The sequence below is a fragment of the Cherax quadricarinatus genome, chromosome 68, assembly GCF_038502225.1.
Source record: "Cherax quadricarinatus isolate ZL_2023a chromosome 68, ASM3850222v1, whole genome shotgun sequence".
Taxonomy (NCBI): domain Eukaryota; kingdom Metazoa; phylum Arthropoda; class Malacostraca; order Decapoda; family Parastacidae; genus Cherax; species Cherax quadricarinatus.
Genome location: NC_091359.1, coordinates 19,799,428 through 19,818,734, shown reverse-complemented (window position 1 = coordinate 19,818,734; position 19,307 = coordinate 19,799,428). Strand labels below are relative to the sequence as shown.

Sequence of the window (19,307 nt, the reverse complement as noted above, 5' to 3'; positions counted from 1 at the left end):
CTGTTATTTCTCACATCTCAGGCTATAATTTATTGTATTCTTCAGATCCTTTTCCTGATGGGACCTTTAATGAAAGTGCCCTTCTTCTCCGCACTGATATTCCGTACCATCAGCTATTTGTTCATACTTCGCTGCATTACACAGCAGCCCGTATCCACTTACATAGGTGGTATACGCTCTGTTCTTTATATCTCTCTCCTTCTCGGGCATTATCTATTCCGGATTTTGCCTTCCTTGTTTCGTCATTACCGCCACCGATTCTGTTACTTGGTGATTTTAATGCCCACCATTTCCTCTGGGGGGGGGTCTCACTGTGATTCCCGTGGAATTCAGTTAGAGGCTTTTCTTGCCACCCACCCCCTCCATGTTTTAAATACAGGTACTCACACCCATTTTGATCCTCGGACTCATACTCTCTCTTGCATCGATCTCTCAGTTTGCTCTTCCTCCGCCGCATTAGACTTCACTTGGTCTGTTCTCCCGGACTTACATGACAGTGATCATTTCCCAATCATTCTTACTTCCCCTTCATATTCGCCACCTCTTCGCACCCCACGCTGGCAATTTAATCGGGCAAATTGGAACCTTTACTCACACCTGACTGTTTTTAAAGAGGTTCCTTCTTCGTCCTCCATCGATGAGCTTTTACACCTCTTCTCGTCCTCCATTTTCACCGCAGCTTCTCATTCTATACCCCAAACTTCGGGCAGGCATTCTCAGAAATGCGTGCCTTGGTGGTCTCCTGCTTGTGCTCGTGCAGTACGTTTGAAACGCGCTGCATGGGGCAGGTACCGGTACAATAGAACCACAGAGCGACTCCTTGATTTTAAACAGAAGCGTGCGATCGCTCGCCGTGTCATCCGTGACGCTAAACGCACTTGCTGGCAAGATTGTCTCCACCATCACCTCTGCTTCCTCTACGAGTGCAGTCTGGAAAAAAGTACGAAAACTGAGTGGTAAATATTCTCCTGACCCGGCTCCTGTTCTGCGGGTTGCCGGTGTTGATATAGCAAACCCACTAGATGTTGCCAATGAAATTGGCAATCATCTGGTCCGTATTTCTCAGGGACTCCATCTATGCCCCTCATTTCTTTCCTCAAAGTCTGCCAGAGAGTTAGCACCCTTGGACTTTTCTTCTCTCAGAGAAGAACAGTATAATGTGCCTTTTACACTTCAAGAACTGGAGGCAACACTCTCAGCTTGTCGATCATCGGCAGCTGGGCCCGACGACATTCATATTCGTATGCTACAACATTTACATCAGTCAGCCCTTGCAGTCCTATTACGCCTTTACAATCTTATTTGGTCACAAGGAGTTCTTCCACAGCTGTGGAAATCCGCCATTGTTCTCCCTTTCCGCAAACCAGGCACTACGGGACATGAAACCTCCCACTATCGTCCCATTGCTCTTACCAGTGCAGTTTGCAAAGTAATGGAACGTCTAGTAAATAGACATTTAGTGTGGTATTTAGAGACACACAACAGTCTCTCCACTCGTCAATATGGCTTTCGTAAGGGACGTTCTACCATAGACCCCTTACTGCGCTTGGATACGTATGTTCGTAATGCCTTTGCGAATAACCACTCAGTTATTGCCATATTTTTTGACCTTGAGAAGGCATATGACACAACTTGGAGGTATAATATTTTAGCCCAAGCCCACTCCTTAGGCCTTCGAGGCAATCTACCATCCTTCCTTAAGAACTTTTTAACTGACAGGCATTTCCGTGTTCGGGTTAATAATGTGCTCTCCCCGGACTTTATCCAAGCTGAAGGTGTCCCCCAGGGATGTGTTCTAAGCACAACACTTTTTCTCCTTGCTATTAATGATTTGGCCTCTAGTCTTCCATCAAATATTTGGTCATCACTCTATGTTGATGACTTCGCTATTGCCTGTGCAGGCGCTGACTGTCACCTCCTTACAGTTTCTCTCCAGCATGCAGTCGACCGTGTTTCCAATTGGGCCACCACACATGGGTTTAAATTTTCCAGCACTAAAACCCACCAAATCACTTTCACTAGACGCTCTGTCATCTCCGATCATCCTTTGTACCTCTATGGCTCCCGTATCCCTGAACGTGATACAGTCAAGTTTCTGGGCCTCCTCTTTGATCGTAGGTTATCCTGGAAACCTCACATTACCTCTCTGAAGGCAACTTGTCACAGCCGGCTGAACCTTCTTAAAACCCTTGCTCATCTTTCGTGGGGAGCTGATCGTCGAACCCTCCTTCACCTACATTCCACCCTTATTTTATTGAAACTTGATTATGGTGACCAGATCTATTCAGCGGCATCTCCTGCTACTCTCTCTAGCCTTAACCCCATTCATCACCAAGGATTACGTTTATGCCTTGGTGCTTTTCGCTCTTCCCCTGTCGAAAGCCTCTATGCAGAAGCGAACGTTCCATCCTTATCCGATCGCCGTGATGCCCATTGCCTGCGCTACTATGTACGCTCTCATGATCTCCGCAATCCTTCCATTTATAGAATGGTCACTGATATTAGTAGACATTCTTTATTTGTTCGCCGCCCCTGCTTACTCCGTCCCTTCTCTCTTCGCCTTCATTTGCTCTTGTCTTCTCTTCAACTACCACCTTTCTATGTGCATGTAGCATCTCACTTTTCCCTACCCCCCTGGGAAGTTCCAGCTGTTCGAGTCTGTTCTTTCTCCCTCCCTTGCTCGAAAGCCCAACTGTCTACGGTCGCTTCCCGCTCTCTTTTTCTTGACCACTTTCACTCTCATTCTCATGCCATTGCTGTGTACACAGATGGCTCTAAGTCTTCTGACGGCGTAGGATTCGCAGCAGTGTTTCCGGACAGCGTCGTACAAGGGCATTTACTATCTTCAGCTAGTATTTTTACTGCTGAATTATATGCCATCCTTACAGCACTTATCCGTATTGCATCTATGCCTGTGTCATCATTTGTGGTTGTCTCAGACTCCCTTAGTGCTTTACAGGCTATACAAAAATTTGATACACCTCACCCCTTAGTCCTCCGTATCCAACTTTGGCTACGCCGCATCTTTACTAAGCATAAAGATATTGTTTTTTGTTGGGTCCCTGGTCATGTTGACGTACAGGGCAATGAACAGGCAGACACTGCTGCGCGGTCAGCAGTACATGACCTACCAGTTTCTTATAGAGGTATTCCATGTACGGACTATTTTGCTGTAATATCTTCCCACCTTCACACCCGTTGGCAACAACGTTGGTCTACTATGCTCGGCAACAAACTTCAGTCTATTAAACCGAGTATAGGTTACTGGCCGTCTTCTTATCACCAGTGTCGAGGTTGGGAGACTACTCTCTCCCGTCTTCGCATTGGCCATACTCGTCTTACTCATGGATATCTCATGGAGAGGCGTCTTGCTCCTCTCTGTGAGAATTGCCAAGCTCCATTATCAGTCAGCCACATTCTGTTGGACTGCCCACTTTATCAACGAGCACGCAGAATTTACCTCTGTCGTCGTCTTCGCCCCGCTGCTCTCTCTTTACCTTCCCTTCTCGCTGATGGACCCACCTTTCATCCGGACTCTCTCATTGACTTTTTGACAACAACTGACTTACTTCACAAATTCTGATACTTTCAGCCCTTTCTACTTGAATCTCTTGCTACCCTCTACCCCCGTACTATCCCCTGCCCCGCTGTTTTCTGTAACCTGCTGATCATCCCCCCTCCTTTCTGCCATCCAATTCCCTTGCTTCCTTCCCTACCCTGCAGCGCTGTATAGCCCTTGTGGCTTAGCGCTTCTTTTTGATTATAATAATAATAATAATCCACCAAATTTCGTTTTTTTGGTGTCAATACAATCGGGAAAAGATTCTCTATCATTTCATAAGAAAAAATAATTTTTTTTTTTTTAAATTTGGCGACACCAGGAGACACCTGAGGATTGGGGGTTGCAACAGTCAAGGGGTTAATGATAAATAATCTTAGTAATATTGAGGAAACATAAACTCAAATACCACTTTGAGGACAGCAACAGATCCTACATTTATTAGTCTTCAACAGTGAAAAAAAAAAAACTTGAAAAATAACGAAAAACATTGCAATATCAGAGAAACACTAGTTCTGATTTGACCTTGAGTACAGATAACATCTCAATAAATCTAATCTTATATTTCCTTGCCTTCAATCCTGCAAAATCATCTATCACATCATCAGAATCAATGATTTTCCCTATATAGGCCTATTTGTACTCTGTAATCATATAATAGGCCATATACAGTGGACCCCCGCTTAACGATCACCTCCAAATGCGACCAATTATGTAAGTGTATTTATGTAAGTGCGTTTGTACGTGTATGTTTGGGGGTCTGAAATGGACTAATCTACTTCACAATATTCGTTATGGGAAAAAATTCGGTCAGTACTGGCACCTGAACATACTACTGGAATGAAAAAAGTTCGTTAACCGGGGGTCCACTGTACTAAGATTTTCCTCTTATGTTGCTGCAGCACTGTTTTGGGCATTTGTCAACTTCTTTAGAGGCTCTGTGGTGTCACCCCTTGGTGTCACGCGGGGCGCTTCCCCCCTTACAACGCCACTGGTCCTACCTTCATTGCAAACTTATCTCTGGCTTTTTGAAAGAAGCATGTATTTCATCAACTTTCACATTAATTTTGCACCCTTAGTCACCCACAGCTGCACTAACACCTTCCCTTGTATATCCCTACACTGCAGTGCTGTATAACCCATATAGGTTTAATACTTATATTTTAAGGTAATGACTTGTAATGTCTTGCCATTTAAATTTTGTTTTGATTTGCACAGGTTCCAGAGTTTCAGACTGTCCCACTCTACATATTTGCCGAGTCCTATGGTGGAAAAATGGCAGCCCAGTTTGCAGTCTCTCTCAATAAAGTGAGTAATGTTGAACAAATAGTTCTCCTTTGTATGGCTTATTTTTACTAAGTGTCACTTCAAAAATAATGAAGGTAATTTGCGAATGATAGTTCAACAGGTCTATAAAAAAAATTCCAGTTGTCATTGGGTTATTTACATTACAAGGAGATATTAAATATGCTTTTTGTGTATCTCTGATAATCTTGAGAAACATTCTTTTAACTTTAGAGAATTATTGATTGTCTGTGCTTGAAATGGCATATTCATTAGTTTTCTGGAACTTTTCTGGGGAAAAAAAAAGAAGGCAAGATTTCCAGGAATGGAGCAAGGGTGTAGATGTGGAAAATAATGTATATTTTCCGAAAATACAGTGCATTTTGTATGTAAATTGATGAAATATATTGTATTTAATAAAAATTAATTTGTAAAAAAAAAAAAAAAAAAAAAAACCAGCGAGAGTGGGAGCGTCGCTGGGGAAGGGAGAGGTCGCTATTGTTTTGAACTGGGCATGAGAAACATAAGGAAGAATTGGAAGAATTTTTGTCGCTCTAGAGGTTAAATTGTGGTTGAAACCTCTCAAATAGGAGCAAAAATTGTTGGATTTGCAGTCCTGAAGAATGTGAGAATTAGGTGACTGGACAGGACTTCATAATTAGATGGGAACAGGATTAACCCTTTGAGGGTTTCGGACGTACTAGTACGGCTTACACACCAGGGTTTTTGACGTACTAGTACGCCTAAATTCTAGCGCCCTCAAATCTAGTGAGAGAAAGCTGGTAGGCCTACATATGAAAGAATGGGTCTATGTGGTCAGTGTGCGCAGTATAAAAAAAAATCCTGCAGCACAGTGCGTAATGAGAAAAAAAAAACTTTGACTATATTTTTGGAATAAAACAGCGACTTTGCACTGTATTTTCGTATGGTATTTGTTGTATTCTAGTTTTCTTGGTCTCATTTTATAGAATGGAAGACATATTACAGAAATTGCGATGATTTTGACTGGTTTTACAATGAAAAGTACCTTGAAATTGAGCGCAAAGTAGCAGAAATGTTCGATTTTTATCAAAGTTCAAAAGTAAACAGATCATGCCAAGCGTCCAATACACGTCAACTGGTGAGTCTAATATTCTTTCACAAGTGTGCTGATATTATTTATACCATTTCTACACTAATACAGTCTGCATAACAGTAAATCTTCTATTTTTTGTAAGAATAAAAAAAATATTTCTTTGGAAAGCCAAAGAAATATAAGAGGGGCCTGGGGACGTGACTAACAAACAGAGAGCTTGTTATTTTAGTGCCAGGAATGTCTTTCTTGTTTATTCTGGACCCTATTTGGAAATTGGCATCTTTTGAAATTTGTGTGAAATTGGCAAAATTGCTAAATTCTGACCACTTTATTGGATAGTTGAAATTGGTAAATGGGTGGTTTCTTGTACTCATTTGATAGAAAAAAAATGGAGTTCTAGCGAAATAGTTATGATTTTTGTCGACTAATACATTGGAATTGACCGAAAATAGGGCTCAAAGTGGGCAAAATCGCCGATGCGTAAACATCTTCGAGACCGCTAACTTCGCAAGAGCATAATTCCGTAAGTTTCCCATCAAATTTCATACTTTTGGTGTCATTATGATCGGGAAAAGATTTTCTATCTTTTCATAAGAAAAACTAATTTTTTTTTTTAAATTTGGCCGACCCTGAGAACGAGTCTCGGAGAGGGCCTGTCGACCCTCCAAGGGTTAAATTAACCCAGGTGATGTCTATTTATTGAAATTCTGGCCAGTATTTTCTTCATATTTTAGGCAGGGGTTTATGTATGACACACCAAGTAATCTCCAGACAAATTGGTGAGTTATTATAAATTCTCCTTCAATGTATATGTAGTCATTTATTAAATTTAACATACAGTCCACATATATATATTATTGTTTTACCAGAATTCCTGGTGATGTATATTTCAGTTGAAATTAACATAGGTCCAGAGTGACTTGTGGAGATAGGGATTGTAGTAGGTATCAAAGGGGGACATTTTTTGCAACCTAGGATGTCCTAAAATTCCTACATGTCTCTGTAACCTTGATAAAGAATAATTATCTTTGTTACTTTTATTAAATTACTGGTATGTATCTAATGAGATTCATCCAGGTAATTTTAATTTTCCACAGTAGGCAAGCCATAAGAATGGTTTAATTGTAACATGAAACTGATCCAGGGTGATGGAAACTGCCTAGTGGCAGGTGGCTAAAGCTCCCGCTTCACACACGGAGGGCCCGGGTTCGATTCCCGGCGGGTGGAAACATTTCGACACGTTTCCTTACACCTGTTGTCCTGTTCACCTAGCAGCAAATAGGTACCTGGGTGTTAGTCGACTGGTGTGAGTTGCATCCTGGGGGACAAGATTAAGGACCCCAATGGAAATAAGTTAGACAGTCCTCGATGGCGCACTGACTTTCTTGGGTTATCCTGGGTGGCTAACCCTCCGGGGTTAAAAATCCGAACGAAATCTTATCTTGTCTTATTCTCACCTCAGGACTACTGAAATCAAAGCACAATACTATACAGTGACAACTTGATTTAATGGATTAGTAGAGGGAAGAGGGGTGCCTGCTAATGCTGCTGGTCCCTTCAGTCAGATTAATGATGATGTTTTTCTGTGATCACAACAGTAATGCATAATTCTCAATTTGATAGACGAAACCTGCTATTTCTGAACTGTCCATACACTGTTAAGTTCAAAATGCATCAAACTAAAGTCTGATAAATCAAGGTTTTACTATACTTTGTAAGTTTAAATGTTACTCTTTTTATATTTAGAATAAATTTGCTTAGGAAATGTTTAATACAGGCAGGTCCTGCTTTACAGTGCTTCACTTTACTGCATTTTACCAGTGCAGTGGTTTTCAGTTGTACACATTCTTCATTTATTCAGACTTCTTACAATAAATATATTCACCACTCACTATGAGCTAAGGATGAAAATATTTTAAAATATGTGTGTGTACTGTGTATGCATTTTTAGGCCTAGCTCAATTGCTCACTTAATATATATACAAATGTTCTCGTTCTATCAACAGGCAGTTCTACAGAAGAAAATAAGGTGCCAGTTGGCTGGAGTTGCTCTGGGAGATTCTTGGGTGTCCCCTGTTGATGCTGTTCTCTCATGGGGATCCTACCTCTATGCCACGGTATTATTATTGTTTGCTAAACATGGAAGATGGTCTTTACTGAGTGATAGCAAGTATGATACTTCAGCATGATTTAGATTTTTAATGTTTTATTCTCTCTTTTCAAGGGTTAAAAATGAATCTCTGAGGGAAATGATTTTTCATAGTTTATGCATAAATCAGCTGTATTGTTATTAGTTTTGTAATTGAATTATGTATAGAAAGTATTTTGGTAATAGTACTGTACTTGGTTGAAGGAGGAAAAAAAAAAAGAAATATGTATACAAGATATGCAGGGAGCAATAACAGAAGTATGTTTGATTGTTTTAGTGTATAAAAAGGTTATTGGATAGACTTCTGGATGCGTGTTTTTAGAAGTGATGTGGCAGATATTTAATGGTAGCTACAGTGAGAATAAGAAATAGATGGAGTACAAGGGTAATGTCATTAGTGGATAAGAAAGAGGTGAAAGTAAGTGAACTAGAGGAGGAAACGGTTAAAGGAAGATATAAACGACTGAGAAGTTAAAAAAGAGGTATGGGGTACATTTAAGAATGCAGTGCTAGAATGCACAGCAAAAGTTTGTGGGTATAGGAGGGTGGGTGCATGCAGGAAGAGGAATGCTTGGTTGATTGATGAAGTAGAGAGGGTGGTAAGGGAGAAAAAAATGTATGAGAGGTGTTTACAATGTAAAAATGATGTACGAAGAGGTTAAAAAAAGAATGATGAGGGAAAGCCAATGAGAGAATGGATGAGGTTCTTGGCAGCAAATTTTGTTGAGAATAAGAAACTGTTTTGGAGGAAGATTACAAGTTGAGAAAACCTGGGAACCAAATGGGCTTAGCAGATAAAAAAAAAAAAAAACGTTGGATAGGAAGGTGGAGGAACTAGAAAAATAGAGGGAATATTTTGAGGAGCTGTTAAGAGACACTAGTAGCAGATCCTTTTAATACTACATGCAGTATTAGACTGCATTTTATAGACAGGTGGCTCCTAACTTTGCATTGTCAAGCATTTACACTCGTAAATGGGGCACCTGGGAACCAGTTACATAGATACACTCTGATCTTTGGTACATATTTATGCTTTACATAAATATGGAGACCTGTATACACACAGCTTTCCACTAGGGCCTGATATATAAATCGGATATATAAACTGTTAAGAAAGCCTAGGGAACGAATGGATTTGTCAGTTAAAAACAGAGTAGGGGAGTTAGTAGATGGGGAGCTGGAGGTATTGGGTAGATGGCGGGAATATTTTGAGGAACTTTTAAATGTCAATGAAGAAAGAGCGGCGGTAATTTCATGCACTGGCCAGGGAGGTATAACATCTTTTAGGAGTGAAGAAGAGGATGCGAGTGTGGGGGAGGTGCATGAGGCATTATGTAGAATGAAAGTGGGTAAAGCAGCTGGAACTGACGGGATCATAACAGAAATGTTAAAAGCAGGGGTATAGTGTTGGAGTGGTCGGTATTTTTGTTTAATAAATGTATGAAAGAGGGAAAGGTACCTAGGGATTGGTAGAGAGCATGTATAGTTCCTTTCTATAAAGGGAAGGGGAACAGAAGAGATTGTAAAAATTATAGGGGAAAAGGTTTACTGAGTATACCAGGAAAAGTGTACGGTAGGGTTATTATTGAAAGAATTAGAGGTAAGACAGAATGTAGGATTGCGGATGAGCAAGGAGGCTTTAGAGTGGGTAGGGGATGTGTAGATTAAGTGTTTACATTGAAGCATATATGTGAACAGTATTTAGATAAAGGTAGTAAAGTTTTCATTGCATTTATGGATTTAGAAAAGGCATATGATAGTGGATAGGGGAGCAATGTGGCAGATGTTGCAAGTGTATGGAATAGGTGGTAAGTTACTAAATACTGTAGAGTTTTTATGAGGATAGTGAGGCTCAGGTTAGGGTGTGTAGGAGACAGGGAGATTACTTCCCAGTAAAAGTAGGTCTTAGACAGGGATGTATAATGTCACCATGGTTGTTTAATATATTTATAGATGTGGTTGTAAAAGAAATTAATGCTAGGGTGTTCGGGAGAGGGGTGGGATTAAATTATGGGGAATCAAATGCAGAATGGGAGTTGACAGTTACTTTTTGCTGATGATACTATGCTTATGGGAGAGTCTAAAGAAAAGTTACAAAGGTTAGTGGATGAGTTTGGGAGGGTGTGTAAAGGTAGAAAGTTGAAAGTGAACATAGATAAGAGTAAGGTGATGAGGGTATCAAATGATTTAGATAAAGAAAAATTGGATATCACATTGGAGAGAGGGAGTATGGAAAAAGTGAATGTTTTCAGATATTTGGGAGTTGTCAGTGGATGGGTTTATGAAGGATGAGGTTAACCATAGAATTGATGAAAGAAAAAAAGATGAGTGGTGCCTCCATGGAGACAAAAATGTTATCCATGGAGGCAAAGAAGGGAATGTACGAAAGTATAGTGGTGCCAACACTTATATGGGTGTGAAGCTTCGGTTGTAAATGCTGCAGCATGGAGGCGGCTGAAGGCAGTGGACATGTCATGTCTAAGGGCAATGTGTGGTGTAAATATTATGCAAAGAATTCAATGTGTGGAAATTAGTCAGAGGGCTGAAGAGGAGTTGAGGTGGTTTGGTCATTTAGAGAGAATGGATCAAAGTAGAATGACTTGGAGAGCGTATAAATTTGTAGGGGAAGGAAGGCAGGGTAGGGGTCATCCTAGAAAAGGTTAGAGGGAGGGGGTAAAGGAGGTTTTGTGGGCGAGAGGCTTGGACTTCCAGGAAGCATGTGTGAGCGTGTTAGGTGTGAATAGAGATGAATGGTTTTTGGGACCTGATAAGCTGTTGGAGTGTGAGCAGGGTAACATTTAGTGAAGGGATTCAGGGAAGCCGGTTATTTTTATATTGCCAGACTTGAGTACTGGAAATGTGAAGTACAATGCCTGCACTTTAAACGAGGGGTTTGGGATATTGGCAGTTTCGAGGGGTATGTTATGCAGTATATGCTTCTAAACTGTTGTATGTGGGTGCCTCTGAAAAGACAGTGATTGTGTGAGTGAGGTGAAAGTGTTGAATGATGATGAAAGTATTTTTTTCGGTCACCCTGCCTCGGTGGGAGACAGCCAACTTGTTGAAAAAAAAATATATATATAAACTGGTAACAGATGCAATAATGGTGAAGAGAGCATGAGATTGGCCAAGAATATAATGCATCCCTACAGTTTTAGTCCTAGGATCGGTACTATTTCTGGTATGTAAAACAATCAACCAGATGGAATTAACCCTTTCAGGGTCCGTCCCGTAGATCTACGGCTTTATGGTGAGTGTCCAAACCGTAGATCTACGCCATGAGCTCAGCTCACTCTGATAAACTGTGAGTGGTACATTTGGGCCTAGATATGAGAGAATACATCTATGTGGTATGTGTGCACCACATAAAACAGATCCTGCAGCACACTGTGTATAATGAGAGAAAAAAACTGAAATCATGATTTTTCGATTAAAACAGCAACTTTGCAGTGTTTTTTCGTATGTTTTTTATAGTTGTATTTGTGATTTCTTGGTCTCATTTGATAGAATGGAAGACATATTACAGAAATAGAGATGATTTTGATTGGTTTTAGCACTGGAAATGGCTTGAAACTGAGCTCAAAATAGCGGAAATGTTAAATTTTTGCCGATATTCAAGAGTAAACAAACGACCTCACACATCTAATACACGTCAGCTGGTGGGTCTAATATACATTCACAAATATGGTGATGATATTTATACAATTATTACAGTATTGCATAACAGTAAATCTTCTATTTTTTGGTGTGAATAAAAATTCATTATGTGAATAAAAAATCAAAATGGAATTTATTTGTAAAGCCTCAAAACATAACTAATGAACAGAGGAAATGTTAGTTTAGTGCCAGGAATGCCTACATTGTTTATTCTGGACCCTATTTTGAAATTGGAATATTTTGAACTTTGTGTTAAATTGGCCAAATTAACAATTTCCGATCACTTTATTTTGTAGTTGAAACAGTTGACTTGGCGATTTCTTGTGCTCAATCGATAGAATAGAAGTAATACTAGTGAAATAGCTAAGAATTTGGTTGATTGGAATAATGTAATTGGCCTAAAATAGGAGTCAAAAGTCGGCAAAATCGCCGATTCGTAAATATCGCTGACACATCAAAATTCGCGAGAGCATAATTTCGTCAATTTTCCACCAAATTTCGTACTTTTTGTTTTATTACCTTCACAAAAAGATTCTCTACGATTTCATAAGAAAAAATAACAAAATTTTTTTTTTTAAATTCTTGGACACTGGTGCGTGACTCCAGATTTGGGCCTTGGACCCTGAAAGGATTAACTGTCACTGCTATGTCACAAAACTAATAAAAATACAAATGGATGAAGGCAGTCTTACAGTGCTTACAACAAATAATTTATAAGAGTTTATATGAACTTGAAATGAATTTGTTTTTTTATTTCAATGTTTCTTGCAGTCCTTGATTGATTCTGCTGGCCTGACGAAGGTCAATAACAAGGCCCAGGAAGTATCTGATGCTGTTAAAGCAGGAAAGCTGGGACCAGCCACAGAACTCTGGGGCGAGACAGAAAATTTAATAGAGAATGTAACTAATGGGGTTAACTTTTACAATATTCTCAAGGAACCTTGTCGAGCTAATTCTTCCAATGCTATTGCAAGTCATACATCACATATCTTCGCTTCAAAGAATCAGGGTAAGATAGTATGTTAATTTGAATGCTTTATTATCCATGAATTTGTTTAATACAGCCTCTCCTCATTTAAGGACGGAGTTCCATTCCTAAGACCACGTTGGTAAACTAATTCATTGCTAAGTTAGGAGCATACTATAATGGTAGTGGGTTTGTGTCAGCCAGCTGTAATATTGTTTTAATGTCACCTTTGCACCAGTTATAACATTTCTGGTATACTTTTAAATATTTATACAGTAGTTTACTGTATAGTGGACCCTAGGTTTTCATGATTAATCTTTTCCAGAGTCTGCCAGAAACCAAAATTCATGAAAACCAAAACCATATTCCCCACAAGAAATAATGTAAATCCAATTAATCCATTCCAGATACCCAAAAGTATTAACAAATTGTAATAAAGTTGGTAGAATTACCGACAATATGTAAAGTAAAAGGACACGAGTGCAACTAATGTGACATTTTATTGTGGCAACGTTTTGCTCTCCAGGAGCTTTGTCAAGCCGTTACAAACAGTACATGGACACAGAGGGTATATATAGGTTAAGAGTGAGGTGCAATACTAGTGGTGGTGGTAGTAGTGATGTAAGTAGTAGTAGTACTAATAGTAGTAATACAATGTTAGAACAATTAACTTGCACATGAGTAAAAGGATATAAAAGCTATTACTTGGGAAACATAAAAATAGGTTAGACAAATATTTCTATTGGAGGCTGGATAGAGAAGGCCTCTTTCAATGTTCATTCTCTATAATGTGCTTGTGTAGCATTAACAGGAGAGACTGTGATGGCAGTAAACCCTGTGTTCTTACCGCTAGTGCTCCAAACGTAGACCTACATTTAATTTTTGCTGTCTCCAAATTTGGCACGATTGGCCTAAGATGCCTGGTCAGCATAGAATGGGTCTTAACCCTCGGTGTGCACACTATTAAAAAAATCTGGGACCACTTAGTACCTCGTGGGAGCACCAGTTCAGTTGAGCGCCAGCTAGAGCAAACAGTGCAGCAAACACCAAGGATTCTCTGATGTCATGTCGTATTAACATCCTGCCAGAATGTCCTATAACCTATGCCCTAAGTAAAAAGAAACATTCTGGAACTGTAATTTCGGCAGGCTGGCTGGCCAGCTGGCTAGCTGGCGGCTGGCTGGCTACCTGGCTGGCCGGTGGCTGGCTGGCCTCCTGGCTGGCCAGCTGGCTGGCTGATTGGCTGTCTATCTCCATCTGTCTGTCTGTGTATCCGTTTATCTCTGTCTCTATCTCACAGGAACACATACATAAATACAATTATACATAGTGTAAATTACCTAGGATAACCCCCCAAAAATCCAAACAAATTGCTATACTGTGTTTGTAGATAGTGATCATTTGTAATAGCAGTTGGTCCATGAGCAACTCTGAGACAAGAGAGAGAAGCAGACAGAAACACACAGGCAGACATAGACAGATACACAGAGCTAGACAAACAGAGATACAGATACATAGAGCTAGACAGACAGATAGACAGAGCTAGACACACAGAGCTGGACAGACAGCTAGAAAGATGGACAGAGAGCTAGATAGGCAGAAAGCTAGATGCAGATAGACACAGACATGTTTATGTGAAACACTGAAAACAAATAAAGGGAAGGCTCATCAAATGTCACCACTGTCATTAGTGGGGTGGAAAGATTAGACCAGCTCATCAAATGTCACCACTGGGGTAGAAAGATTAGACCAGCTCATCAAATGTCACCACTGGGGTAGAAAGATTAGACCAGCTCATCAAATGTCACCACTGGGGTAGAAAGATTAGACCAGCTCATCAGATGTCACCATCATCAGCAGTGGAGTGATAAGACGAGTGACACAATCTTACATGATGCTTCAAGGGAACTTTCATTATGCTCGTGTATCCAAAACATTGCTGGGACCTATAAATACTATGTACAGTGGACCCCCAGTTTGCGATATTAATCCGTTCCTGAGAGCTCATCGTAAACCAAAATTATCAGAAAGCAAATCAATTTTCCCCATAAGAAATAATTTAAATCAAATTAATCCGTGCAAGACACCCAAAAGTATGAAAAAAAAAAAATTTACCACATGAAATATTTAGTTTAATGCACACAAACTGAAGAAGACATGCACAGTTTGTAGTATGTACTCTACTAACAATAGAATACATGACACGTACCTTTAATGAAGATCTGGTGATGATTGATGGGACGGGAGGAGGGGAGTGTGTTGAACCTATTGTTTAGAAGGGGAATCCCCCTCCATTAGGACTTCAGGTGTCAAGTCCTTTTCCGGGGTTAGTTCCCTTCTTCTTTTAATGCCACTAGGACCAGCTTGAGAGTCACTGGACTTCTGTCGCACAACATATCTGTCCATAGAGGCCTGTACCTCTCGTTCCTTTATGACTTTCCTAAAGTGGTTCACAACAGTGTCATTGTACAGGTTGCCAACACGGCTTTCAGTAGCTGTCTGAGGGCGATTTTCATCAAAAAAGCTTTGCGCTTCAAGCCACTTTGCACACATTTCCCTAATCTTTGAAGTAGGCAACTTCTTCACTTTCTCTATCCCCTCCTCCGAAGCAGTTGCCTCAGGTCTGACCTCTTGCTGTTGAAGATGATCTAGCAGCTAATCAGTGGTTAGTTCATCATTGTCCTCCTCCATCAACTCTTCCACATCCTCCCCACTAACCTCCAACCCCAAGGACTTCCCCAATGCCACAATGGATTCCTCAACTGGCATAGGCTTCTCAGGGTTAGCCTCAAACCCTTCGAAATCCCTTTTATTCTACACATTCTGGCCACAGTTTTTTCCAGGCAGAGTTCAAGGTCCTCTTAGTCATTCCCTCCCAAGCCTTACCTATAAGGTTTACACAATTGAGGATATTAAAGTGATCCTTCCAGAACTCCTTTAGAGTCAATAGAGTGTCTGTGGTCACTTCAAAGCACCTTTCAAACATAGCTTTTGTGTACAGTTTCTTGAAGTTGGAAATGACCTGCTGGTCCATAGGCTGCAGGACAGGGGTGGTATTAGTGGGGGCAAATGCATGGTGTAACCAGTCATAGAAAAAGACCCTAGTGACCCATGCCTTACTGTTTGCCCTCCACAGCACACACAAATTAGCCTTGAGGATATTCTTTGGCCTGAACGCTCTGGGAGTTTCTAAGTGATACACCAATAAAGGCTTCACTTTGCAATCACCACTAGCATTGGCACACATGAGAAGAGTAAGCCTGTTTTTCATAGGCTTATGTCCTGGGAGTGCCTTTTCCTCCTGAGTAATGTAGGTCCTGCTTGGCAATTTCTTCCAAAACAGGCCTGCTTCGTTGCAATTAATTAAACACTTGTTCAGGTTTCAAGTCTTCACTGTCTAAGTAATCCTTGAATTCCTTCACATGTTTTTCAGCTGCTTTTTGGTCTGAACTGGCAGCCTCACCATGCCTAATCACACTATGTATGCCACTACGATTCTTAAATCTTTCAAACCAACCTTTGCTGGCCTTAAATTCACTCGCATCAACACTAGTTGCAGGCAATTTCTTTACCAAATCGTCATGCAACTGCCTAGCCTTTTCACAAATGATTGCTTGAGAGATGCTATCTCCTGCTATCTCTTTTTCATTTATCCACACCAATAACAGTCTCTCAACATTTTCTAACACTTGCGGTCGCTGTTTCGTAATCACAGTTGCACCTTTTACAACAACAGCTTCCTTGATTGCCGTTTTCCTGGTCACTATAGTAGAGATGGTTGATTGGGGTTTTGTATACAACTTGGGCAGCTCTGACACACGCCCTCCCCTTTTGTACTTTGCAATTATCTCTTTCTTCATTTCAATAGTCATTAGCACCCTTGGTCTCGAAGGGTTGGCACTAGAAGCTTTCTTGGGGCCCATGGTGACTTATTTTGCAGAAATAAGCACCAAAAACACTGTGATAATATGGAATGTACCGAATATATCCTTAGATGCGAGCACACTGGCTGGCTTGTAAACACTGGCACACACGGGGCAGTTCATGCCACACATGGACACATCTCAGACGAAACGCGTATACTGGGTTTTGTAACGGGAACCGAGGCAAATTTTTTGCGATATAATGCATCGCATACCGAATTTATCGGATACCGATAGCATCGCGAACCGGGGGTCCACTGTATATATTTCTAGACAATAGTATGTGACTTAGGTATCAAATCAAATCAAGCTTTTCTCTATAAGGATTACAATGCTGAGTTTACAGAATTTGGATATTGTGTGGTTTACATGTTTAAAATACTAATTACAGAGTGGGCCACTAGAACACCTAGCATGGCTAGGCATTTCGGGCAGACTTAGATTAATTCTTAACTTTAAAATATTACAAATTATGTGGTAAGTTGGTATTATGGCTAAATGACTAAATACTAGTTTGTGAGTTTAGCAATGTGAATGCTTTTGTTTTTGCACAATACATAGTTTCAGGATTGGAGTATCACAGGCCAACTTATGACTAGTTAGGATTCATTATTTTAAGATTAAGATTGATATTTCTGTGTTTGTGGTCAAGTGGGCGAGTGAGTAAGTGTGAACCACCAGGTGGTATTCATGTAATTAGTTGACAGGGTGTATCAGGGAGATAAGATGTTTTCTAATGGTAGTTTTGAAGGTGATGAATGTGTCTGCAGTGCTAGAATTTCAGGGAGGGTGTTCCAGATTTTAGGGCCTTTGACATACATTGAATTTTTGTAAAGGTTTAGTCGGACATGGGGAATGTCATAGAGATGTTTGTGTCTGGTGTTATGCCTGTGGGTTCTGTCACAACTATAAAGAAAGCATTTTAGGTCAAGGTTAATATTGGAATTTAAGGTCCTGTAGATGTAGATTGCACAATAGTAAGTGGATGTACTGAACAGGGAGTAAGTTTAGATCTATGAAGAGTAGGGGGGGTGTTGCCAGGGATGGGATTTAGTGATTCTTACTGCGGCTTTTTGTTGGGTTATTATTTGCTTTTGGTGAGTTGCTGCAGTTGATCCCCAAGCACAAATAGCATAGGTGAGGTATGGATAAATAAGTTAGTGGTATAGTGTGAGAAGGGCATTTTGCGGCACTTAGTATCGTATCTTGGAGAGGATCCCAACCGTTTTGGATACTTTTTTGGTTGTGTGTTTTATATGGGTGCTGAAATTCAGGTTGTTGTCGAGGTATAGGCCTAGGAATTTTCCCTCATTATGTCTGGCAATTAGTGTTGTCGATCTTAATGTTAATTTGCGCAACTCCTGCTCTGCTACCAAACATAATATAGTAAGTTTTGTCAGTGTTCAGCGTAAGTTTATTGGCTGTCATCCAAGTCGATATTTTGAGCAGCTCCTCGTTAACAATGGTGTTGAGGGTGGCAAGATTAGGGTGAGAGATGACATAAGTCGTGTCGTCAGCAAAGAGAATGGGGTTCAGGTGTTGGGATAGGTTTGGAAGACCATTGATGTACGTATATGAGGAAGAGCAGGGGACCAAGGACACTTCCCTGCGGAACTCCAGTATCAAGTGGCCGTGTTGATGATGCTGTGTCTTTAATGGTGACATACTGATATCTATTAGTAAGGTAGGATTTGAAATATGCAAGCGCATGGCCTCTTATACCATAATGGTCAAGTTTGTGGAGTAGGATGCCATGGTCTGTGTCAAGAGCTTTTCTTAGGTCAATAAAAATTCCTAGCAGATATTCCTTATTTTCCAATGCTGTGTAAAGCAGATCTAGCATTTTTGTAATTGCATCATTAGTGCTTTTATTTTTCCTGAATCCAAATTGGCAGGGGTTGAGTATGTTTTGTGCCGTTATAAATGAATATAGTCTCCTGTGCATGAGTTTCTCAAAGATTTTGGATAGCAATGGTAGGTTTGATATTGGCCTATAGTTGTTTAAATCTGTAGGGTCACTACCTTTATGTATTGGTGTAACCCTTGCTGTCTTGAGTAGTTTCGGGAAGGTGCTAGTTTCTAGTGACTTGTTAAAAAGTAATGAAATAGCATGCAAAAGGACATGGGCCGCTCGCTTGTACAATAATGGTGGGACACGAGACAGATTCCCCCCAGAGTTACTTTTTAGTGACTTTATAATCTCGGTGGGCTCAGTTGGTACAAGATAGAAGGAATTTGGGAAATTTCCATCTAGGTAGTCCCCGACATGGGCATTGGTATGTGGGATTTTATTGGCGAGATTAGATCCTATGGTTGAGAAGAAGTCGTTTATCTTGTTAGCTGTGTCAGTGCCTTTTTGTTATTTATTTATTTGCGTTTCATTAGGTTTAGTTAGGACAATATTCTTGTTTTTTTTCAGTTTGTAGGTCCCTAGAATCTGGGAGTGTTTTCCAGGTCTTTTTTATATCTCCTCTTGTGTCAGTGAATCTGCTGTAGTAGTATAGTTGTTTGGCTTTCTTTATTACTTTGGTGAGAACTGATGAATAGTGCTTAAGAATATCTTTGTGTATTGAGGTAGGTGAAAATGTTCACCTGTCACTGTGTTTGTGACTATTTGAGTACTATTTCAGTACCTAATAGTGTCAGAACAAAGATTGGCTATCAGATCACAAGAATTACTGTATATAGCAATT

The 19,307-nt window shown here is 40.3% G+C and overlaps 1 protein-coding gene across 2 annotated transcripts in view; it reads left to right on the top strand.

Annotated features, from left to right (window-relative positions):
* The window catches only part of LOC128697701 (retinoid-inducible serine carboxypeptidase), a 119,640-nt gene that overhangs the window by 69,555 nt on the left and 30,778 nt on the right, over positions 1 to 19,307 (top strand). For both annotated transcript variants that reach the window (XM_070099756.1, XM_070099755.1), the window contains exons 4-6: positions 4,778 to 4,867; positions 7,925 to 8,035; positions 12,496 to 12,733. In XM_070099756.1, the coding sequence (XP_069955857.1) occupies positions 4,778 to 4,867; positions 7,925 to 8,035; positions 12,496 to 12,733 (439 nt within the window). The remainder of the gene's footprint in view (positions 1 to 4,777; positions 4,868 to 7,924; positions 8,036 to 12,495; positions 12,734 to 19,307) is intronic.